The sequence below is a fragment of the Oxyura jamaicensis genome, chromosome 1, assembly GCF_011077185.1.
Source record: "Oxyura jamaicensis isolate SHBP4307 breed ruddy duck chromosome 1, BPBGC_Ojam_1.0, whole genome shotgun sequence".
Classification (NCBI taxonomy): domain Eukaryota; kingdom Metazoa; phylum Chordata; class Aves; order Anseriformes; family Anatidae; genus Oxyura; species Oxyura jamaicensis.
This window is the reverse complement of record NC_048893.1, coordinates 82,314,658-82,339,553: the sequence shown is the minus strand read 5'-3', so window position 1 is coordinate 82,339,553 and position 24,896 is coordinate 82,314,658. Positions and strand designations below refer to the sequence as shown.

At 37.8% G+C, this 24,896-nt stretch overlaps 1 protein-coding gene across 2 annotated transcripts in view; it reads right to left on the bottom strand.

Annotated features, from left to right (window-relative positions):
* The window catches only part of SPAG17 (sperm associated antigen 17), a 110,251-nt gene that overhangs the window by 26,924 nt on the left and 58,431 nt on the right, over positions 1–24,896 (bottom strand). For both annotated transcript variants that reach the window (XM_035314579.1, XM_035314582.1), the window contains 10 exons: positions 23,945–24,181; positions 22,295–22,406; positions 21,603–21,731; positions 19,592–19,705; positions 15,371–15,579; positions 10,636–10,756; positions 7,968–8,386; positions 5,610–5,739; positions 2,819–3,039; positions 1,737–1,881 (listed from right to left, as the gene is read on the bottom strand). In XM_035314579.1, coding sequence (XP_035170470.1) covers positions 1,737–1,881; positions 2,819–3,039; positions 5,610–5,739; positions 7,968–8,386; positions 10,636–10,756; positions 15,371–15,579; positions 19,592–19,705; positions 21,603–21,731; positions 22,295–22,406; positions 23,945–24,181 — 1,837 coding nt within the window. The remainder of the gene's footprint in view (positions 1–1,736; positions 1,882–2,818; positions 3,040–5,609; positions 5,740–7,967; positions 8,387–10,635; positions 10,757–15,370; positions 15,580–19,591; positions 19,706–21,602; positions 21,732–22,294; positions 22,407–23,944; positions 24,182–24,896) is intronic.

Sequence of the window (24,896 nt, the reverse complement as noted above, 5' to 3'; positions counted from 1 at the left end):
AGCAGATCAGGTCTCCTGTGGTGCCTGTTGCTGCCAGCTTCCACTCTGCTGTGTTAGTGCCCGCCCCCCCTCTTCTGTGAGTGCCAGTGAGGGAATTTCAGGCTGTTTGGTCATGGGCTGTTTGATCCTCTGCAGACTATGCTAGGATCCAGCTAACTCCTCCTCAGCCTCCTTGATGCTACGCAGCCCTGTCATTGCCTCCTGCAGCTCGGCCACCTGGTGCAGGAGGTCCTCCACCTGGGCACACCTTTTGCAGGCAGGTCTACCACCTGTCTCTACCCCAAGGAAAGATCTAGGCACTTCCAGGAGTCAGAGGTCTGCACTACAGCCTCACCCTTCAGTAGCTCTGTCTGGGTAGAGGCATTAGCCATCACTGGGGAGGATGGTGCAGCCAGTGCCACAGCCTTTACCCTGAGACAAGTGCCCACCATTCTGCCTTGAGGATCAGGTAGGGTGAGTGCCCTTGGACTGCGCAGGTCTGGGTGCAGGGTTAAGGAGTACTTGTCGCCTCCTTCTTGGCCAGTGGGATGGCCCTTCCTCAAAGGGATGCCCTCCCACCCAAACTGCCATGCCAACTGCCACACCATGCCCTTTTTGCTCACTCTGTTTGCTGTGCTCCCTAGGGGCTGCTTATGTGGCAGGGGGGTGGTGGCTGCCATTACTGCTGGCTGTGCCCACACCTTGTCAGCTGCTCTTGTGTGAGCTGTTGGACCCTGGTGGGTCTCTGTGCTCCCCTGGGGCTTTCCTGGCTCAAGAAACCCCCCTGTACGCCACCATCCCCAGCTGTGCTGTGGAACCCACCTGCACCAGAGCTGATAGTCTCAGCAAGTCCATTCATCTAAGGATGGCCAGGAGACTACATTCTAATTTATCAAGTATGTAAATAAACATAATGATCTGGATATTTGTAACATACAAGTTGGATAACTCAAATTCATTAATGCCTGTGATACATGCTCTAGGATGCGGAGGAATTCCTATTCAGCAGTACAAGTGATGGAAAGCAAATCGAACTGTTGCGTTAATTTGGCCACTGCTTTCCCATCGAACAGACAGGTCACTGTTTTGATTTTTAAAATTCCCCACTGTTAACTGAATAATTATCTTTCCCTGTACAACCAGAACTTCCTACTTTGTTTGAACAGTTTGTCGGTTTGAGACTGACACTTCATATTAATTACAGAAGACAGAACTTGTCCAGCAACTGAACAAAGCATACAGAATACACTGCCAGACAGAAGAAACATGGATGACCATTAGCCTCATTTGTTTCACGCAAGTGTATCTACATGGGGCATTTTCCAAGGTCATATTTAATGAAATTTTGAATATCTCCAAGGTTGTGGAGTCCACGGTTTCTCTGGGGATTGTAAGGATGCCCCAGCCCTTACATATGTATTCAGTTAAGACTCAAATCAGCTCACATGCTATATCAGGATAGGTGTAGAGAGGGCAATGAAGATAACAAAACTCTCAGGCACTGTGTTCTTATGGTGAGGTGGGTCATACAAATGTATAAGTGGAAAGACAGAAATTTGCTTGTTGCTGCAATGTAAATTTTGCACTGAATACTGATGGAAAAAAAAAAAAAAAAAAGACCTGGCAGGCAAACCTAGTCTAGACTGCATCATTGGATTTGTTATCTAGGCTACTAATATGAGCCTTCTTAAGTATATCTTGACAATTATCTGGTTCACAATATAAAGCAGAGATAAGCGCACCCCTTTTGATTTTACCTCTTTCCTCACTGTCCTCAGGCATAAAAAGTTCTTTGCAGTCTTGATAAAAAGTTGTGATCCTAGTACCATCAGCATGATCTACTACTCTGCTACCATCCAGCTTCTCAACAATTATCACTTCATCATCTCGTACGGTCATAACCTGAAAGAATGAAGGAATATGGATATATATTAGCACTGAGATACCTCTAACAGCAACAACAGTAATACAAGATGATATGTATTGAAACTCTGAACAAGCTGGACTATTACAACTTTATTTAGTTCAGACATTGAGGATTTACATTTTCTTCAAAATCTGTAGCTTTTATATTAGTAACAGTGTAATAACAAAATATTTGAAAACTGTATTGAACAGTACAGTAAAACAGTAAAATCAAGCAAATCAACAGATGGTTAAGGACTGCTGCCACAGATGGGTTTGGTTACTACCCTCTATGTCAATGAGAGCTGGCGTGATGACTACCTGGAGTATGGTGTTCAGCTCTGGGGTCCCCAGCACAAGAAAGATGTATTAGAACATGACCAGAGGAGGGCCATGAGGATGATGAAAGGGCTGGAACCCCTCTCCTATGAAGACAGGCTGAGGGAGCTGGGGTTGTTCAGCCTTGAGAAGAGAAGGCTCCAGTGAGACCTTATAGTGGCCTTCCAGTACCTAAAAGAGGGCCCTACAGAAAAGCTGGGGTAGGACTTTTTGTCAGGGAGAGTAGTGATGGGACAAGGACTAACAGCTTTAAATTAAAAGAGGGCAGATTTAGATTAGATATTAGTTTAGAAAGTCTTTACTGTGAGGGTGGTGAGGTACTGTAACCAGTTGCCCAGAGAAGCTGTGGATGCCCCCTCCGTGGAAGCGTTCAAAGCCAGGCTGGATGGGGCCTGGAGCAACCTGGTATAGTGGGAGGTGTCCCTGCCCATGGCAGGGGGTTTGGGACTAGATGATCTTTTATGTTCCTTCCAATCCAAACTGTTCTATGGTTCTATAATTCCATGATTCTCTGAACACATCCTGCAACAGATGATGGTATCTCTGTCTCTTAGCTTAGTAGAGAGTGCTGTAATAACACAAAAAATAGTAGTACCGTTCCATCAGCTGGGTCAGTTGCCTGATAGATTAAGATTGGCTCCAGATCCATTCGTTTTGCTCCTTCAGTGCCCACTTGAATGCCTAATGGGGTTGTTGTTATCCAGGTTCCTGCCTGATTCTCCTTAGGTTGCTCAGAATCAACTAGACCCTGAACGGTATTTTCAGACACTTCATCCTTGTTTGGGTGTGATACACCATTTCTGTCATTTCCTTTTCCTGCAGAAACAAAAATGTCTGTATTAGATTTTGTATTCTCTAAGGCAAAACACAAAATCAATCAACTGAAGAATTTCTGTGAGTACTGTCTTTGACAGAATTGAAAGAATGATTTACCAGACTAGACGGAAATTACAAGAGCTGTTACTCAAAGGTGTGCTCTTTAATATATTTATTAATGACACATAAAACCAAACAGCATGCTAATGATATCTGATTATGACATGACTTTGGAATGCACTGTCAATGCAGAACAGAATCTGAATGGCTTATAGGAAAAAAAGACATCCCAAACTATCCCATGAGCTTGAGGATTAAAGTAATAGGAATTTGATAAAACCTAATAAAAATAAGTTTATGAAAAAAGCACTAATAAAATTGATTTCTGCTTCAGACAAGTTTGCAGCAGTTGAATAAGATAAAGACCTGGATATACCATCCATATAGAATGAGTGTAAGTTATCTCTGTGAAAGTAGAGTGACAAAAAAGGCAAATCCAAACTTATGGCACATGAGAAGAAAAGAGATGCAGGTTACATTGTGAAAGGTAATGGAGAGATCTTATCAAATATATGATAGAGAATTCTAGCCTCCCATATTCAAGAAAAGGAACTAGACAAAGTGTAGGCAAAAGATAACAACATGGTCTGGACAGGACTCTATAAGTTTACAGCATACAAATCCTAGCAAACAAAATGCAAAAAAGATACAAATATTCACTGTAAGTTTGTCAAGACTAAACAGTAGAGAGGAAAGGTGGGGTGAAAAAGTGATTATAAAAAAAGGGTAAGTAATAAATTATATACACTGGCCAAAGAAGACAAAAAATTAGAAGATGATTTGTCAGAGTAGTTCTCAATCATCCTTCCAGATATCCTAAAGAATATCCTAACAACAGGGGGCTGGACTTGATGAATCAGAAAATCTGATTTGAAAAGACTTCGCTTTAGCAGCATTTTTTATTCATGTTTCCAATAAATTATAAGTTAGTTACGACAGTTCATAATTATTCTTTGTACTATGTAGCACTGACAGTGTGATATGGGACCACACTCCGAGGTATGAAGCAAGTTGAGGGAGTTGGCAGAAGCACTCATCACTTTCCATCATTTATCAGCAGTCCTAGCTATCAGGGGATGTCCCAGTTGACTAGTGGCTAGCAAATGTGATGTCTATCTACAAGAAAGGCAGGAAGGAGTATCTGGGAATCTACAGATCTGTCAGTCTGGATTCGGTGCCAGGGAAGCTCATGGAGCAGATTATCTTGAGTCCCATCACGAGGCACTTACAGGACAACCAGGTGATCAGGCCCAGTCAGCATGGATTTATGAAAGGCAAGTCCTACTTGACAAACCTGATCTTCTATGACAAGGTGACACACTCAGTGGGTGAGAGAAAGGCTGTGGATGTGGTCTACCTAGACTTCTGTAAGGCTTTTGACATCATTTCCCACAGCTTTCTCCTGGAGAAACTGGCTGCTCGTGGCTTGGATGGTGTACGCTTTGTTGGGTTAAAAAGTGGACGGGTGGCTGTGCCCAAAGAGTCCTACTGAATGGAGTTAAATCCAGTTGGATGCTGGTCACTAGTAGTGTCCCTCAGACCTCAGTAATGTGGCCTGTTCTCTTCAATATCTTTATCAATGATCTGGATGAGGGGATCAAGTGCACCCTCAGTATGTCTGCAGACAACACCAGGTTAGGTATGAGTGTTGATCTGCTTGGGGGCAGAAAGCCTCTACTAACAGATCTGGATAGGCTGGACCACGTTGGCCAAGGCCAACTGTATGAGGTTCAACAAGGCTAAGTGCTGGGTCCTGCACTGGGGGCACAGCAACCTCTACAGAGTGCTACAAGGTGGAGGAAAAGTAGCTGGAAAGTTCCACAGCAGAAATGGAACAGGCTGATCAGGTAACTAGTTGAGTCGCCATCCCTGTAGGTCTTCAAGAAACATGTAGATGTAAAACTTAGTGACATGGTTTAATGGTGGACTTGTCAGTACTAGGTTAAATGTTGGACTAGATGATCTTAGAGGTCTTATCCAACCTAAATGATTCTATGATAAGCAAACATTTATTTGTTTATTTCTCTGCCAAACACACTAACATGAGAATACTCCGGCAGACCACAAATCTATACAACCAATTGATTGTGACCAAAATTAGGTGCCTTGAAATACATGCAACGAGAAAGAAAAATGTTGCAAGTCCTCTGTGAAAAGAGCATTTCTCAACACCAGGACTAAAAACTGTGTAATATGTAAGTAAGGATTTGACTCTACCGTATTTGCAATGATTTCTTTGAAATGACTGTGAAGTCACTCTTCTAGCTAGGTAGTTCTTATATACTCTTTTACTTCTTAGAGTTCTTGCAGTTTAGAAGAAAAAAAAAACTAGAGTAGGAGAGAAATGATCTGCTGTGAAGATAATAACAAATCAGCAGTGTACAGCAGCTGAGTACAGATAAAATTTCATTTTTACACTGGCAGAATTTTCATACTAAAAAAAAATGCCCTTTACTTAGTATTAACAGCCCTGCTATCTTTAAATCTGTCTGAAACACACAAAATGTTACCTTTCTTAGTGCTGGTCTCTGGTAAAGGCTCTGATTCTGGCAACAGTTCCGTGTTATCTGGAATTGCAGGTGGTGGAAGGACAGGGCCAGAATCAGGACTCCTACTCACTGTGCCATCAGCAAACAGAATCTACAAAAAGCAAAGACATATTAGAGGCTAATATAATTTCAAACACTAATAAAAAATCTCAAAAGTATGTGTCACTAACAGTCACTAGAATAGGGACTAGAATATTGGGTGACTAGAATAGCGGGTGATAGAACTAAAAAAGTAAGACTGACAGAATACATACAAAAAGTAAAGAAGCTATCTTAAAAAGAAATGGCTGCTAATTACTATAGTTCACATATGTAATCAATGGGGATTATATTTAGTAACAAATAGGCATTGTAAAAGCAAAGGCTATTCTTTGACTGGTTAAGTGGTCACAGGTTGATGTCTTTTTATGAATACCACTCTTTCTAGCAATGGTAATGCATCTGTATCAATATATTGATCTGGTATTCAGTTATTCCACATCTAGGATTAATGTTAGTTTTTTATCCATAAAGGCAGCTAACAAAAAGTAGTCATGGTTATTTATCTTATCATAGCTGTTTTCTGAGATCTACTGTCCATAATGCTTAACTCTTGATATGCATATTCCCTGCGTAGCAGAAAAAGTCTAGAATTACCCGTATCATCTCTGAATTCAATTACAAATACAGCACAGATATCTGGGGGAGAAGATGGTACAAAGTGGGAAACAAAAGGACAACATACAGTCACATAGTCTCGTTAGAGTTACAGTTATTGTAAGATAATTAACCATTTCTTCTTTTTTGAGTACTTGTCTATATGCATTCAATTTTTGATGACTCATGGACATTAAGTTAATACAAAGAAGGTGACAATTAATCTGCATATGCAAGCGTTGTGTTACAATCATGCTAGGCACATGGCCTATTTTCTTCTGTCAGGAGACTGTATCTTGTGAATATACAAACAGCAGCCAGCTCCTTTGTATATTTCTGAAATGCATATGCTTCTCAGAAATCCTGGGTAAATGGTTTAAGATCTAATGTAATGAATGAATCTAGATCTAATGTAATGAATGAATCTAATGCATTTGTACTAGGATTTGTGGTCTACTTAGACTGTAAAAAACTTGAGGAAATAATAAGGAATAATTTTGGTAGTTTCTGAGTACAATCAGACAACTCTTTTCACCTATTTGCTTACTATACATGGAGTTTTAGACTTTGAAAAGATAATTGCTTTACAGTATCTGCAAAAGTGGTATCTAACTTATAGCACCTAAAAATTCGGTCCAACCTACTATGTGTAAACAAATGTCCTGGTTTTAGTTAGGATAGAATTAATTTTCCTCCTAGTAGCTGGTAGGGTGCTATGTTTTGTATTTAGGATGAGAATAATGTTGATAACACATTCATGTTTTAATTGTTGCAGAGCAGTGCTTACACCAAGCCAAGGACTTTTCAGCTCCTCGCTCTGTCCTGCCAGCGGGCAGGCTGGGGGTGCAGCAGGAGACGGGAGGGGACAGACGCAGGACAGCTGACCCAAACTGGCCAAAGGGGTATTCCATGCCATCTGACGGCATGCTGAACAATATGTAGGGGTGGCTAGCCGGGGGGGGGGGCTGGCTGCTCAGAGATAGGCTGGGCATTGGTCAGCGGGTGGTGAGCAACTGCATTGTGCATCACTTGTTTTGTACATACTGTTATTATTATTATTATTATTATTATTTCCTATCTTAATAAACTGTCTTTATCTTAACTCACAGGCTTCACTTTCCCATTTCTCTCCCCCATCCCAGAGAGGGAGGGGGGAGGGTGAGCAAACGGTGTGTGGTGTTTAGCTGCCAGCCTGGTTAAACCACCACAACAAAGAAGGAATATAGACATACAGGAATATAGGAATATAGAGTCTTTTTGATTAAAATTCAGGATACCTGAAGGTGTCTGCAGGACTGAAGATCAGGCCTTTTTTGGATTCTGTATGACCATTAAGATGACTGAAAAAACATATAGATGCTTTTGTGTTGCCAAAATACCCAAAGACTAACTAATCCACACTTCAGATGTTTAATTCCAGGAATGCTGTTCTCAAAACTTTATTCAGCTGTTTCCTAAACCCAAAGTTGTATAAATGTTCATGTGCCTAAAATTTTCATAATTAAAGCTCCACATGCACCCTAAGTTCTGATTCTGAACAAAGCCACTAACATTTTAATCTTGACATAGCTGCAAAGGTCAGTTGTTACTTAACTCCTGCATCTATAAGCTGGATACTTCTCTATGTCAGCTGACAAACACAAGTTCAATGGCAATCACATACACAGGCTGCTTCCAACATACCCAGGTAGATCCATCCATCATATACTTTACGACAGTTCCTTGTCCAGTGATGACTCTTGACACCTCTTGTTCTATATGTCTTGCCACGGATGTATATAGTTGAGAGTTCTTTATCTTTTGGGGATAACTTTGCCTAACAAGAATTTCCAGAGCAGGCTGTTTTGCCTTTTTTCTTTTGGTGTCTTCTTGCTTTACTTCACCTTCTGTAACCTCATGTTCTTTCTCTCCACTTTCCACAATCTCTTCCTCCATTGCTTCATTCGCTCTGGTTACAGCTTTCTCAACCTCCTCTTCCTTGGCTTCATCTGATTTAGTCTCACCTTTCTCAGGCTCTTCTTCCTTGGCTTCATCTGCTTTGGTCTCACCTTTCTCAGGCTCCTCTTCCTTGGCTTCATCTGCTTTGGTCTCACCTTTCAAATCTGAAGACATATTCACAGTTACTTAATACTGTGCAACGCACACTCAAACGGTGTAAAACCCTCAGCACCATGTGGTCTACAGAAGGTATTCAACTTAAGCTATTAAAACTAACTCTCCTCAGTTTCCTCTGTAATCCATGGAGTTAGGGACAGTCTCTATCAGAAAACAATTCAAAGCAGTTGTCTAATCAGAAATTCCTGTGGAGGTGTCTGTCTTTTCCACATGAAAACAAGAGAAATTTGAAGAAGGATTTACTATGGATGCTGAACTTTTGGAAGACTGACACTTGGTGAGAGGAATCTCCTAACTTCCCCTAACAGAGAAAAAGTTACTGAGTTTCAACAAATTTAAGACTAAATGACAAAGGAACTTAGATATTTTGTCTACTTGAACAAATAAAGTTTTTAGATTAAATTATGGCAGTGTGTTGACTATGCTAATGAGTATAATAGGCAGTTGTGTCAAGACACTACATGTATGTGTCCATAACTGTTTTGTTCACCTTAACTATTTAGTATTTGAACTTATGCTCCTTGCCAAATTGTATGTTTGAAAACCATCTGCATCCTCTTTACTGTACTATATATCAGATTGATCAGAGCACATTTACCCTAAACTGCCAAAATATTTTGATATGAAGAGGGAAGTGATATCTGAGAAGAAAAATGAGGGAAGATTTTACTATTAATTCAGGCCAGTATGGCAAAAAAATAAACATAAAAAATCAAGATATTTCTCAACCACGTGATTATAAACCTGGGCTGTATCTTGGTGGACAATATAGCATTTCTAATGTTATTTAATAAAAATAACTTTTTTTTCTTAATTTACGTACACTGGACTTGCTACTTGGCTAGTTTCTAAGAGGTATGGATGATATTTACTGTTGTTTCATCAGTTGCCAGGAAAATGAATGATTCTGCCGTTTTTTATGCAATAGGATATGTTGGAATTACTGATAGCAAGATTTGGCATGTGTGATGAATCCTGGATATATACGAACTTCTGAAATTGTTCTGGTCTATTTTCACCCACTCAGTAGCTCTAACACACCCTAGGCTGCATGGATCTATTCTACATAGGCATTAAATGACATCTGTATGTGACCGTTTTAAAAACTGACCAGGTGACAAAAGAAAACTAAAACACATTTGTCTGCTTCAAAACCCAAAACTTAGAAAAACTGAGGATTACAACAGTTTATGGTATGCGAAGATGAACCTCACGCTGATTTTCAAAAATGCAGGGAAATTGAATCATTGTAGAAGAATATGTCTGGCACAGAAACCTAGAAGTATCTATCTATATACCTGATCATTCTCTGAAAGGAAATTAAAAAATAAGTGCATAAAGGGTTATTACAAACACCTTGTCTGTACGTTCTGGGTGACATAAAGCAAAGGACTTACTTGAAGTGGTTCCTTTTTCAACATGATCATATCTTTTAGAAAAGCAATTAACCCGATTATAAAATGTCCAACAGAAGACAGTATATCACAGAATGGGTTAGTTTTGTTAGTCACTCTTAGCATTAATAAATGAGTGTATCTTAAATCTAGTATAAAAGCATTATTCTTGAGTTTCAAGTCTCTAAAACTTGTAATACATTTGTATACTGTATTTACAAGCTCTTTATTTACAAGCTGTCACCAAAATTCTGATTTCTTTGTACTTCCAGACTGGCACCAGTCATCATTTGATCTTCATTTTGGTAATCAAATAGAGTTCTCTTGACATGAGCTCACAGTAAGATAAACCTGATCCATTAATCATTCTTGTTACTCTATCCTGAATACTCCAAACTATGAAAAACTTGCCTTGTAGACTTAACAACAATAGATAATATTCCAAAGAAACACAGATGTAGGCAACTTAATCTTACTGTTATCACTTAAGATTCCTCTGTATATATGTATTCAGTAATTGAATTTGCTCCTTTTCACCTGTATTCCTATACATATGCGTATTCAACAGATTATTCAACATGACTCCCACGTTTTTTTAAGGGTTCCTGCTTCTCCCCCCCCCGTCTATGTCTAAATCCTTGCACTTTTAGATTTTATATTTGAATTGCAACACATTATTTATGTTCCAATTGCTATTAAATAGACATTATGAAAGAATCAGCAGTCTGAGATGTTAATACTTCATATTGCTACATCTACGCCCATCAAGGCAGAAATAATTTCCTTCTTTAAGTTAAACTTCTTTAAAAACTCCTTATTCTACAGTGGCTGAAAAAACTAACCTTCAAAACTTTCACCAAGGAAAGTTAATACTAGTCCATTGGGACAGGAGATATTCAAGCTTCGGAAAGCAAGAGCATCTGAAATGACTTGTGTTTGGGAAGCTGGTTCTTCTATTTCCACCTACGGAGTGAAACATGAATTAGTTTTATTCCATTTTTAAAGACTTAAGAAAAAAATAAGTTATATATATATCAGCTTTATCAAAACATTTCAAAAAAGTACTTTCTATCAGTCATTTATAGCACTTTGAGAATGTATGGATTCTGAAGGGGAAACACTACCTGATTTTTTTTGATTATGCTATCTTATTTGATTCCTCTTCATTAACCCTTTAAGAAAAACTCTTCCTAACTTCATTAATTTTGCTGAGTCATTATGCTACCTTGTGCATGGTGTCAGGATGAGATGACAATAAATGGATAACATGAAGTGCAAGACCATAACAGAACAGCATAGAGATTGCATCAGCTACTTTACCTATAATTACTAAAAGAGCACAAAAGATAAGTAGAACAGTACTTCCAGTCTGCTGGAAATACGGCAGATGAGAAGAGGACAAGAAAGAATACTTGACAATCAAAAAGTGTAATTCTCTTTGTACTGCTCTGTAGTGGAAACCATCCTGATAACTAGAAAAGATGAGGATGACCTAAGGAATGTCTGAAGACACTAGAACATTTGGGAAAAATACAACAGTGGATCCTTTGACGTCATCTCCTCAGAAATGTATGTGACAATGAGCTACGCTATGCCAGTCCTAGGATGAAAGCAGTTTTTTGCAGACAGGTAACAGAGAGAACTAGTGCTGGTATTATCCCGTATTCTTGATTTATAGGAAAAGAAATATAGAGGAAAAATAGAAAAAAAATGGCAGATGTCTTGCCCTATCTTTTTAGATAAAGGATACTGTATATTTTATAGCTACTTTACATATTACTGGGTAATTAAGGTTATCCTCATTACCCTAAGATCACAGGCACAGGAGTCATAAGGAAGACAACAAAGAAAAGGGTAGAAGTAAACCTCAGTTTTCATCTACTTCTCCCTAATAGTAAAAAATATATATATATATATCAAGTATAGCTATATCAAAATATCAAGTGTAACTATACAGTTTGAGAAAACTGTAAAAATTCCCAGGGCTAGACACTTCCTTGTTTCCCTAGGCAATATATTCCAAATGCTTTACCTTGTTTAACCTTAATGAGACTTTCATATTGGTTAGCCTGAATCTCTCTTGCAAAAAAATAAGTTTACTTCTGATAATTTCTTCTGGTTATATGGGCTAACATAAGAGATGATGTTATCCACTTTAGAGCAGGCTGTTCTGCCACTAAGCTCTGGATCAAACAAACCCAAACCAAGTCTTTTAACCTTTCCTCACTGGTCAAGTTTTCTACACCTCTTACTGTTCCTGGTGCTTTCCTTAGAATTCTCCAGCATGGCCTACATTTTTCTTGCAGTATGTTATCCATAACTGGAAACAGCCCTGCAACTGAGGCCTTACCAGCCCTGAATGGAAGAATAATTTCACGTATTTAGCAGGCTTTTCTCCTGTTTATTCTCCTCAATATGGTGTTTGCCCTTCTCACAGCAAGATGGCATTGTTGACTTATATATAGCTTGTGATCCTTTTCAACTCAGACCTTTTCTGCATAACTGTTATTGATGGAATAGTCATCCATTCTGTTGATATATTATTTACACACAATTGTAGAACTTAGTACATTTTCTTACTGAATTGCATCCTATTTTCTGGATGATGTCCATGTGAATTTGTCAACTTCACCTCAGATCTTCTCCTCTAAAATCCCTGCAGACTCACATAGCCAGGTGCTGTATGCACTAGCAAATGAATATTGATTTTTTTTTTTAGTTTTTATTAAAACACAAAAAATTACTGAAGACATTCTAACTGAAATCATAAATAGTCTCTTGGAAGAAGAGGAGGAACTTAAAGATGTCCTCATGACAGAATTTTAGTGGTATAGGAATTTATGCAGTTTTCTTTTGTACCATACAATTGCTGTATGTTATGCTGAGTGCTGTTTGGCAAATCCCTGCACCACTTTCAATGCTCATGCTCTATAAATGCCTAGTTAAATTTGTGAAAATTGGCTCAGTAGCATTTTTTGTGGATATGGACAGAATGTTGAAACAAGAGACATAGCATCACCTCATTCACTGGGTACCACAGAGCGGCATAGCTATGTCATGTCAGAGTCTTTCAAGGATGTTCTCAGTACCTGTCCATTCTTGTCTTTCTTACTACCCTCTCCTCTCATTTACTGTTCACTGGAAGCTATTTCCTCTTTCAAGGAAAGAGAGACACTAGAACAGGTTGCCCAGAGAAGTTATTTCCTCTTTCAAGGAAAGTGAGACACTAGAACAGGTTGCCCAGAGAAGTTATGGATGCCCCATCCCTGGAGGTGTTCAAGACCAGGTTGGATGAGGCCCTGGGCAACCTGGTATAGTGGGAGGTGTCCCTGCCCATGGCAGGAGGTTTGGGACTAAATGATCTTTAGTGTCCTTTCCAACCCAAGTCGTTCTATGATATGCTTCTATGATTCAATTACCAGTTCTCTATTTTTTGTTTCAGCCATCCTTGATTAAAAAATAGAATCAAATTGGGGGAAAATCAAAATGTAAAATATATCCTTTAAATATTTTTGCAGTTAATTGGGAAAGATATTAAGAACCACATTTAGCAAGCACAAACAAGTTATCTAGAAATGCTATTCTCTTTTGTAACTTGATCACTCAAGTTAGAAGGGATAGCTTTTTATAATAATTAGTATTAAAGAATTATCCTAGAATGTGTATTTTAGAGCAATAATGTTAAATGAAACTGTTTATGGACCTCACTGCTTTATGTACCAATAATGTCTGTTGTCAGAAGACACTGCTTTCCTAAACTGAAAGTGGTGACTAAACCGGTTCTTAATAGTGTTCGCATTCATTTCTTTCCTCCTTTCAGAGTTTGTTTTGTGTTTTAAAACATGCATTTCTGGGACTACTTGTTTGAGAAAACAGCATCAAAAAAGAAAAGAGATTAAATCATCTCAAATAGAAAACTTTTGCATCCTCTTCCAGCATGCTGCTATATCTTCTGTATTTCTGTGAGAACTTTTGATGTAACTGATACTCTGGCAGGTCCATGAGATCACAGGATCAAACAAACCTCCTGTGGTTGCTTAAAATATTCTGCCATAAATTAGCTAATGACCTGAGATAATCTAGGTTAGTTATATTGCAGAGGGGAATTGTGAACGATTTGTCCCCCACTCACATGTTTTAATGCCCCAAAACTTCTCACAGAACTCTATGGAAGATGTTCAAGATCAAATGTTATGCTCTTCTGATGCACATGGCCCTGTAATTCCTTTATTACTCTGTGATACGTATTCCGTAACAGAAATTCAGAATCTGTTTTTGAGATGTCATCCATCCTTTCCAAAGGCCTGTCCTGTGACAGAAATAACTTCAGCCATAGACAAAAGCAGCTTCCTCAAGTTGCTGGTCCCTGGCTAATGATCAACTGGAAAGACCAAATTGCAAAGAAGGCTTTTGCAAAACTCTCCACTAATTAGGCTAAATGCTGGGTGTTGTGCTTGGGTCATAACAACCCCATGGAGCTGAACGTGCTTGTGGAAGAGCAGCTATAAAGTTGCCCAGCAGAAAAGGACCCGAAGTTTTGGCTGACAATTGGCTGAAAATGAGACAGCAGTGTGCCCACGTGGCCCAGAAGGCATATATCAGAAATACTGTGAACAGTGGGACTAGGGAAGTAATTATTCCTCTGTACTTGGGACTGGTGAGACCACACCTTGAGTACTATGTTCAGTTTTGGATCCCTTATTCCAAGAATGATACTGAGTTGCTGAAATGCATTCAGAGAAAAACAAAAAAGCTGGTGAAGGGACTAGAAAACAAGATATTATGAGGAATGGCCAAGGGAACTAGGGTTGTTTAGTCTAGAGAAAAGGAAGCTCAGGGGAGACCTCGTTGTTTTCTAACAACTACATGAAAGCAGGCTGTAGCGAGGTGGGTATCAGTCTTTTTTCTTAGGTGACAAGTAATAGGATGTGAGAAAATAGCCTCAAGTTGCCTGAGGGGAGGGTTAGATTGGGTATCAGGAAGAATTTATTCACAGAAAGAGTGGTTAGGCATTGGAACAGGCTGCCTAGGGAAGTGAAGGAGTCACCATCCCTAAAGATATTTAAAAGATGTGTGAACGTGGTGTTTAGGGACATGGTTTAGCGGTAGACTTGGTAATGTTATGTGGATGATTGGACTTGATGGTATCAAGGGTCTAAAGGATTCTATATTCCAATTTGGTTGGTTGTAGACTTTCCAATATAGGTTTTAGAAAGCACAGAGAAGTTTTCTTATTTGGTTAAACTAAAAATTAATTTCTAGAGCAGTTCTAGTCAGTGAGAATGTAACAGGTTTAACTGTAAAGCCAAAGTCAACAAAACGTGGATTATGGAAGACTCACTGTTCTACAGCATGGAGCCTTAAAGGGTACTTTCATTAACAACTGCCAATATTTATACCCAAGAGCAATTGGAAGAGTAAAACATATCCATTGAAGCACCATAAATTTTTAGGGATTTGTTAAGGCACATCTCAAAGCCTTTTGAGAAGAATATATTTGTCTATAACATAAGCTTATGTATTTAAATTTTGGTTTGTTTCTTTTCTGTGTTAATTGGATAATGTCTGTTCTCTCACCTTTCCTTCTTCTTGTTTTATGTGGGTGTCTGGTGGTGTAGAGCTTACTCTGCTATGGCTTGCTTTTGTAGATGGCAGAGATTTTCCTGGTTTTTGTTTGATTGACTTATCTTTTTTTCCTGAAGCTGATGTAGAAGAAGGAAAAACAGTCGGAATATGAACAGAAGGGATGTTCAGAACTGTTGCTAAGACAGGATCTGTTTCATCATCTAAAAGAGGGAAAATAAATATTTTAATGCAATTAAGTTTCATAAATGTAGTTTACCACATTCTATTTTTGACAATATTTTATACACTAAATTTTACCTTTGAAATAACAAACTCAGTGGAATAAGACAGAGGGACTGAATATATGAAATTATTTGGAAAATCTCTCCACTGATGGACTACTTGTCAATCTAAAAGCAATCTTGAAACTTGTTTCCCATAGCTTGTCATTGGTCTCAAAAGTAGAAAATACAGCTTTGTTTTTCTCTTTTACCTCCAGAATACTTATATATGTCGAGACATTTTGAGTCTAGCATCTAGGATAAGGTCACTGTTATTATGCTTTATCACAGGCTGATGGAGCATGGACTGACTCCAGCAGTTTTGGACTCCATAGCTCTATTTTGCTAAAATGATTCAGAAAGATTCTGTTGCTGAGTCTCTCCCACTTCTTAAAAGTCTGTCATTAGGGCAGCCGGCTAAGCACGCTGACAGGAAGTACTCATGTTGCCTTCCAAAACACTGACCTGAAAATAGTATTAATATAAAGTAAGATTTTCTGTAACACATTTTTTGTTTCAATGAGCAAATATTTCTCCTTAATCTGAAAAACCTAGTCAGATGTAACCCTAATCCTTTTTTTTTTTTTTTTTTTTTTTTTTTTTTTTTTGTCATGTTTTTTTAATCACCTCCTCTTGCTTGAAGGCAGCTTAAGTCCCAAGACTACAATTCATGGAATAGCACCTTGTATTCCATCCAGATAATTCAGGCAATTGAATTCCTGTCTGTTTTGGAAAATTTGTTACCCCAGATGGAGCTTTTCATTATCCATATCTTAACCACATTCATATAGATAAAGGACTGAAAATGCCAGTGAGCAAAACGTGATCTCAGAAAACAGCTTTTTAAAAATTTAAATAAATACATCAAACTTGATTTGCTTAGTAGCTTCTGAAAGTATGAAGTTTAATGACAAGTCAGTCATTGCAAGTGTCTTTAGGAAGACTTCCAAAAAGCCTTTTTTATAAAATACTTTTGATTAAATTACTTTTTAATTTTGCTTCTTCCAAAGTTTTTAATGTGAAAAATAATAAATTAGGCAAAGAAAAGTTAACTAACTCATTGACAAATAGCAAGACAAATTGCATTCAGACAAAGGGGGAAGAAATGCTTACAGAAGTGTGCTAATAAAACCATTCCAGTATGAGCTCACTGCATTTTCTGTAAATGCAAATGAAGCATTAATATATCTTCGGCTGAACAAGATAAAATATAGGTCCAACTGCTACTGTATTTATGGTTTCCAGAAAGGTTTTGGCTTAGATACTTTTAGCATTGCAGATAAGAAAATGCAGAGCCCAGATCAAAAATAAAATTCTGAACTACTAGAAAGGCTGTCTGTGTGTTCTGGAACATTTGTCTTGTAAATGATTCTGGATTTATGGGAACTGCAAAGGTTACACAAAAATTAACAATCTAAGGCTAGAAGAAACTATCATCACCAGAAGATCATCAGGTAATAAAGTCATAATTAGAAGCCTGTGGAAAACAAGCCTTCCACCTCAGGTTTTAAGCTAAGCCTTTAACCTCAGTTTTTGTGTTGGTGCCAGCATTAGGGAAATACACCAATATCTCAATACATTCATGACCTTTAGCTGATAGGAAAATTTAGATCAGCATAAGGCTTTTTGAAGTCCCCATTTCCATTAGCTGATACGTGGCTGACACACGCATCCGATGCTTTGTTAGGTGGCTCTGTTTTCAGGTGCTGAAATTTATGCTGCATGACTTTTATGGTTCACTGGAAGTCTGAGGAAAGATGAACACATCTGTTTTATTTGTAATATGCCAGAAATAAGTTCTCAAATAATTATATGAAATTGGAGAGTTTAAAATTCTCCATGGCAGCCAATGTGATGCACATTTATTAGACAGCATGACTAATAAAAAAGCAGTAGTACTGATCTACAGGTGGCTAATGAGTAGAAACAGCTGACCAATAAACTTGGACAGAAGTAATTCTCTACCAAGAAGCAGGATAGTTGACATGAAGGACTCTGAGGCAACCGACCTTTAAAATCGTTAGTGAACATGATCTATCCTTTCAGGTTAGTCTAAATATCCATGTGAACACTGCAAATTAGGTATAAACAAGCTCTTACATTTAGTGAGGGGCTCTATCAAGCACCCATGCCGTGAAGTGGAGCATGATCAGTTTCAGATGACACTTTCCAGAGTGCTGAATTTACGAATAAAAGCTGTTAGAGGCTCTCAACCCCTAAGGAAATTACACTTACTCTTTTACTATGGTTGCCCTGAAAAATAAGAACTCATTGTCTGAGGGTAACAAAGACAGAATAGATTGTTGTGACTGAGGGAAAGTGTCTTTACAAGTCTTGAGAATGATGGGAAATTCCAGAAGACTGTCAGAGTAAGGAAGGTTTCTTTCCTCCTGAAAACAAAATCAGATCTCCAGCACTTGGAGTTGTGTTCTCAGGATTTCATCAAGGCACAAAGACAAGTGCAAAGGTTATATAATACCCTTATGTGAAAGTCCCATAAGTACTCAAGCAGTGCATCACAAAGTGATGAGAAGCTTATTCCTAAGTCAAAAGTTAGATTTTGGTTATGCTAGAGAAAACAAATAATAATTCAGAACTTAAAAGTTTGTTTAACTTAAACATTATTAAAATTCAACCAAGAAATAAAAAGATGCATAAAGCTGACAAACAATCTGGGGATTTTTGTCATCTTAACTTCAGAAAAGGAATATGGAAGATATAAAATGAGAAAAACAAGAAGAACAGAGATAATTATAGAGGTTCCAGAAAATGATTCAGTAACACAATTTAACCAATCCATGGGGAGAAACTACAGATTACGTGGCATACCATTCTACATTAGGGATGGATGGTATATATGAATAGCCTACGCCAGAGTTTTTCTGGTTATAATTTTTCTGAGCACTTATAATACAAATGCCCACAGGGGAACATAGGCATAAGCAAGTGATTGTAGGAAAACTGCAAACAGTCAAAGCATACCAACGAGTCAGCAGTGCTGCAGTAAAGCTCAACATGGCAAGGATTATTCTAATGTAGAACAGGTTGCTTATGTTATATGTGAAAAAAACCTGAACATCACCAGCTGACATGTAGGTGTTTAGATGCGTCTCATGCCAAAATACATGACTTTTCACAGTCAACTACATTGTGGATGCTATCTTTGTTCAAGTTTAAGAAGTCCTTTTTTAGTAATTAATTTGAAAAATGTATTTGAATAATTAAAACTGAGTGTATAGTTGAATGGCTTACCACGGTTCACACAAAGATGCATTCAATTAAATGTTTTCATATTTTAAGAGCTGAAAAATGCTGGGATTATTTCCTGATCAGAGGAGGGTTTCACTTTTATTCATACGATGGTTTCAGTGGCCTTTCAAATGTACTGGAAACAAAAAGCTCTTGGTAAAAGCAGACGCTATTTTCACTGTGGTTTTTTGAAGCAATTGCTTCCAGTTGGTGAATGTGTTTATTGAAAGGCTGAGAGAAATCCCTCATTATGACTGCACAACTGTAGCCTAGAGTCCAACTTTTAACATAAAATGAAAGTTCCATAATCACCTATATGAGTTAACAAAAATATTATTTCTTGGAAAACCAAGAAGACTCCTCAGCAAATCACATTTTCTTTGGCTCAAATTAACTGGCTGATTTTGCTGGACTACTTAATAACAATACTTTCAAGTTTCTCATTGCTCTGCTCTATTTTCACAGTAAGTAAAAAATGCATGGAGACCTCCCTCCATTTTGAAATCTGAATCATAGAATATTCTTGACAATGTAATCTCATCTCAAGCCTTGCTGAAAATTCCCCACCATGTAGTAACAGCTGCTAAGAAAGGCAAAATTGCATGCAACAAATTATTGAATAAGGGGTGTATGGAAAAAAAAAAAAAAGAAAAATAATTCCCCCTATGGTTCTCAAATATCCTCTTCTATTTGCTTACTTTACCTGCTGTCTTCCCTGTAGGTCCATAATAGCTCAGGGACAGCTGGATTCCATTTTCTAAGGTGGCTGAAAAAGATCCAAACTTGCTCACAGCTTTCTTTTGATTCTTCATTTTTCCTTAAAAAAAAAAATAATAATAATTTTACAGATAGCAGCACATACTAGAACCACCTGACCTGCAAACCAATGACTGGTGTGAACAGTGGGACCTTAAGGTGGATAACTGACCTGTAAAATAAATAAATACAGGGTGGGAAAAACTTTTTAAGGGTGATACCTGTGGTGCATTCCCTGTCATTCCACTTATACGGTAGTGTATAATAGTCAGTTTTCTATAATGTACCTGTGGCTTTTCATCTACAAATTACATTCTAATTAGCTATGTCTGTAAGAACAGGTTTAATAGCAACAATCAGTGAAAAGTCTTTTTTAATTTAAACAGCAAAAGAACCAAGTTCTAGAGTCAAGTATCCTGTTTCTCTCCCGTATTGGCTGACAAGAATGTTAAACGGCTCGTTTCTATCACACCGGGGACTCCTGTTTATACTGAAATAAAGCCTCACACTGGTGCCAAATGACTACAGGTTGCTTCAGATGTTAACACATTGTGACTGAAAGTACCATCTGACAGACCCCAGAATGACACAGGACCACTTTCAGAAGGGCAGACAAGAAATATCTCATCTGTGGAAGGGATGCAAATTCTCTATTCATCCAACCTACTACTATTTCAATCTGGCAGCTGCTGTCAGAGAGAGGAGCAGGAACAGGATGCTTTCTAACACTGATGAGTAAAAGAACTAACATACCTACCAAAAGTTATACTTTTCCAACACTCTTCAGTTCTGCATGAGCAATCCCACAGTGCTTTTAGCAAATATATACACATATTGTTACAAAACACTTTCCTTCCTGGAACCACCCTCAGCTGGGTTCAGAAGAATTTGGATTCAATACTTGTGAGTGCCAGTTAGCAACGTGGCAACCAGCAATAGATATCGCTGAACTGCAGAAAGGACCTATTTCCACACCAAAGATCTTGAGGAGGCAATAATGCTACAGCGATATGATCCACAAAAGGAGATCCAGTGCAAAGGGGAAACTCCTCCCTTTCCAGGGAAATTTATTCTGGGCATAGAATACACAGTTCAGTTTGCATAGTCTTAGGCTTTCCCAGGCCACATTAAGATCAGGAGTCCACTACTAAAGAAGAGAATTCTTCTCTTAAGGAATAGTGAATCTGTTCAGTGATTTCCCTGCTTCAGAAAGACAGCAGTTTGCACCTGTTGTCCTGTACTGTGCTTACTTCTATACCTTGATAAGATCTCTACATGATGCTTAAGTCAGAAAACTGGATTATTATTTAGTCTTGTGTCTTTTAAATGACTGGTTCCTTCCCTGATCTTAGATACAAAGAGCTGTCTCCCCGCATAAATAAATATTCTACAAAACAGTCCACAAAGGTGAGGACAGAGGCTGAAGTGCCCAGTCTTTGCCATCTCCTGACTCAGAGGGTCCAAAGACTGTTTCAACTGCAAATTGTTGGAGCTGTTCTCGATCTGAAAATTTCCAAGATTCCCCAACATATTATTTCAATTGTAAGTCTGGCTACTGAAAAAAATATTTCTACATCTTTGGACTTCTGATCTGGACAGTGAATTGTAAAAGAGATGGTAGTAGACAGTAAAATACCCACTCACACTCACTTTTTTTTTTTTTTTTTTTTTTGATGATGATGAATGTTACTAATAGCTAAACATTTCACTTACACCTTATAGTGGAATAAAGCCTCACATTCACAGAGATTCTGATATATTTGTAATTTTGAATGTCTAATAACATAAAAACCTGCCCACATTCTTCATTTGAAAGTATGCATCTATTCACAGCAACACTGATCTTTTTCACCCTCTGCAATTAGGAATTTATTTTATGTAAGCTGATGAAGTTTGCATCCAACTACTAAATATGTCAAACTATTAATTCATTACATCAGTGATGTCAAGTCACTAACCTGATGTAACTTTCTGTTCTTCATTATTTTCTTGCACTTCAATTTCTGTTAAGTCTTTCTTGGGGTCCGTGATATGAATGAAGAAATTGTGGTTGTCCTTTATCACTTTCAGCTTCACCAAAGTTAGACCTGCAAAGCAATGGAATACTATTATTTTCCCCATCAGGCTTCAGAGCTGACCTCTGCTCCAAAAAGCTTGCACCTGCAGCTACAAGGCATGAAAAAAAGAAAATTGCTCAGAACTGGATTCAATTGCTTACTATTGGGCAAAGATGACAAAATTAAGGTTATCTGAGTTTAGATTGTCTAAATAAAATTCAGAAAACTTCCTGACAATGAGATCTGAAAGGCTGCAAAATAACCCTGTTACTTAGAAATGTTGCATTTGACTGGACAAATTATTGGGACACGCATTCTTGGAATATCTTGCACTGGTTGTCATTGAAGAAATAAATATGAACAGATTTTTCACCATTTCTAATTTTTGATACGTTATCCTTCAATTGCTAACCTACTATAGCAAAATGTAAACTTTAGTGGTAATAGAGTCTAATATGGAATTATATGGTATGCTCATAATGTCTTTAACAGAATTTCTACTACTGAGATGCAAAAAAGCATTTATGGATAAAGAAACTATGTCATCAGTTATTAACAGAGTTAAAGCAAAGCATGAAAAGTAGAAGACTCACCTTTTACAAACTCTATCTTCTCTACTTGAATCTGTCCTCCATCAGATGGGAAAAGATAGTGATTGATTCCAGATACTTGAATGAGACCCTCCCCCATGTTGTAGCCAAGAAACTGGAAAAACAAAATTTAGACTATGTGTAAATGAGAAAGGCAAAAGCTGTGAAAGAGGTAAATGAAGGACAGATCATCACAACAGTATTTTTCTGAACATTTTTTTAGAGAGTTAACTACTGTAATTATTACTTTAGCAAATATATTACATGCTATTCTTATATTAAAATAGTACCTCAGTTACTAACTGAAGTAACTTGGTTCCACAAGAGTGCAGAATCTGGTCATTCAGTGGTATGGAGCCACCAGTGGAAATGAAGAGTAGCAGTCTGGTGGCGTAACATATATGTGAGGGAAAGAAAAATTCTGGACAAGTGCAAAGAGACAAAGTCCAATGCCATGAGATCTGTACATCATGAACTGAACAGGTAAAGATGCAGATTTTCAGCCTCTAGATTTTGGATTTCAGACACTGTAAACCTGATTCTTAGATTGCTCTGCCTTCTAACCAGCCACAAATTAGCAAAACTTAGTTAAGCGTACTCAGGCAAGTTCAGACTAGGAAGGTATATATCTCTGAATTTGAAGCTCATACTCAAGCAAGTTTAGACTAAAATATATTGACACCAGCAAGTCACTTCATTTGCAGTGCACAACCATCGTCTGCATCTATAAAATGGGATTTTGTGTCACAAAGGAACTCTGTTGTACCTTATTTACATTCCTTAATTTGAAAGAGATGTGCATAGTGAAAGTAGGAGCAGGGTACAGAAGTACTTCCGTGAATATGGATCTCCTGTTTTCATAGCTTTACTCCCAGAAAACTTCAAGGAGAAGTAGGATATTAACCATAACTGTCATTTCCTGGTACTGAAATAATGAATAGCTTTTGGGACATCTAGTCTAGTATCTATGATTCTGTAGTTTCATGGTGTGTAGTGAGAAGGAAACCACAGGATGATGGTCTTGGATGCAAGGCTTAAAATAAAAAGCAAATATAAAACAGTGCAAACTGTCTAAAAATTGTTTGGATACAATAGTGAAGAGTTCCCCTGGTAAGGAATATCCCTCTGTTAGTGTAACAGGCAGAACGTCTTGTATTAACTCACTCCAAGAACATGAAATTTGAAACAGGAAATGGAAAAAACAGTGAATTCCTTTCACTTGATTTCCAATGCGGACAGCCAAAATTTCAGTTAGGTCTAGCAATGCGCAAGTGAATCGTAACAGGTCTCTATGTTCCTTTTTCCTACCCTCTCCCATGAAAGGCACATCTTCAGGCAAAATTCATCCCATGAATACATTATCCATGGTCACAAAACCACGATCAACTTATCTTTGTGTTATCTTTTGTCATATACATTTAAAAACATCCAAGAAATTAAATAGTCTTGTGTAGGATAGTCTTAAATGTTAGAAACTGCTTTTCAAAACTTTTAGGAAATGATCTGCTGCTAAAATGATGGAATTAAACAGGATGTAGTTAGGCTTAATTTGCCCTGAACTCTAGTTTCACAAAAGATAATATCTTTGCTGTAATCTTGATAATATATAAATAGCTGACACTCCTAACATGGTGCAACAATATGATTCCTTACCTTGTACACTTTCTCAGAATGTGTTTCTGGGATGCTGGGATCCTCCTCAGGTTCAGAGGCTTTTGCTGCCTCATCTTCAGGTTTTTCTTTGGAAGATTTCTTATTGGAACCTTCACTTTCTACACATATTGCTGTCTCCTGTCTTTTCTTTTTATCACCCAAATTTTCTTTTTTTGCTTTTTTTTCTTCCTTAAGTCGTTCTTCCTCTTGTAACCGATTCTGTTCCTCTTTCCAAGCCTAAATAAAATTTTAGAGTTCAAATTACTGTGGTTTTCTTTCTATTTCACAGTATTTCACACATACATGCTGAAAAGAATATCAGTAAACAAACTCAAAAGAACATTGGTTCTTTTGGTCTTCTAAGTTACTCACATTTTTCAAACTTGTCTATAGTTTTACAATATTACATACTCTATTTTGCATAAAATGACTGACTCATTCAACTCACAGGATCAGTCATTCTTGACAACAGGAGACATATAGGATTACTATTTATACCTTACACATTCAGTCAGAAGTAAATTATTAATTTTGTTGTTCACTTGTCCATTTTTGATCATATCTGAATGCGTCACTGCATTAATTTATTCTCAAAGTGTAAATCACCGTGGAAGAAACGGTAAGCATTCACAATTATAAGATAGGCATTAGCCTAACTTGAGCTATACCAGCTCAAGTCGCGTATCCAGGAATTGGCTAACACCATTTCATATCTACATTCCAGTGTTAGTACTTGAAGTGCGGAGCACTACACATTGTAAGAAAGATGAGATATACTATGGCTGTGAGGAGTCAAATAAAAATAAAAAAATATCAGGGGAGTACATTAGTTAAGCTAGATCTGTGTAGTGTAATGGATAGGGCCAAGTCTATACAAGTCTATAAGAACAAAAGCTTACCTTTCAGGTAAATCAGTGTTATGTAACCCATTTCAGAAACATACATATTTTTG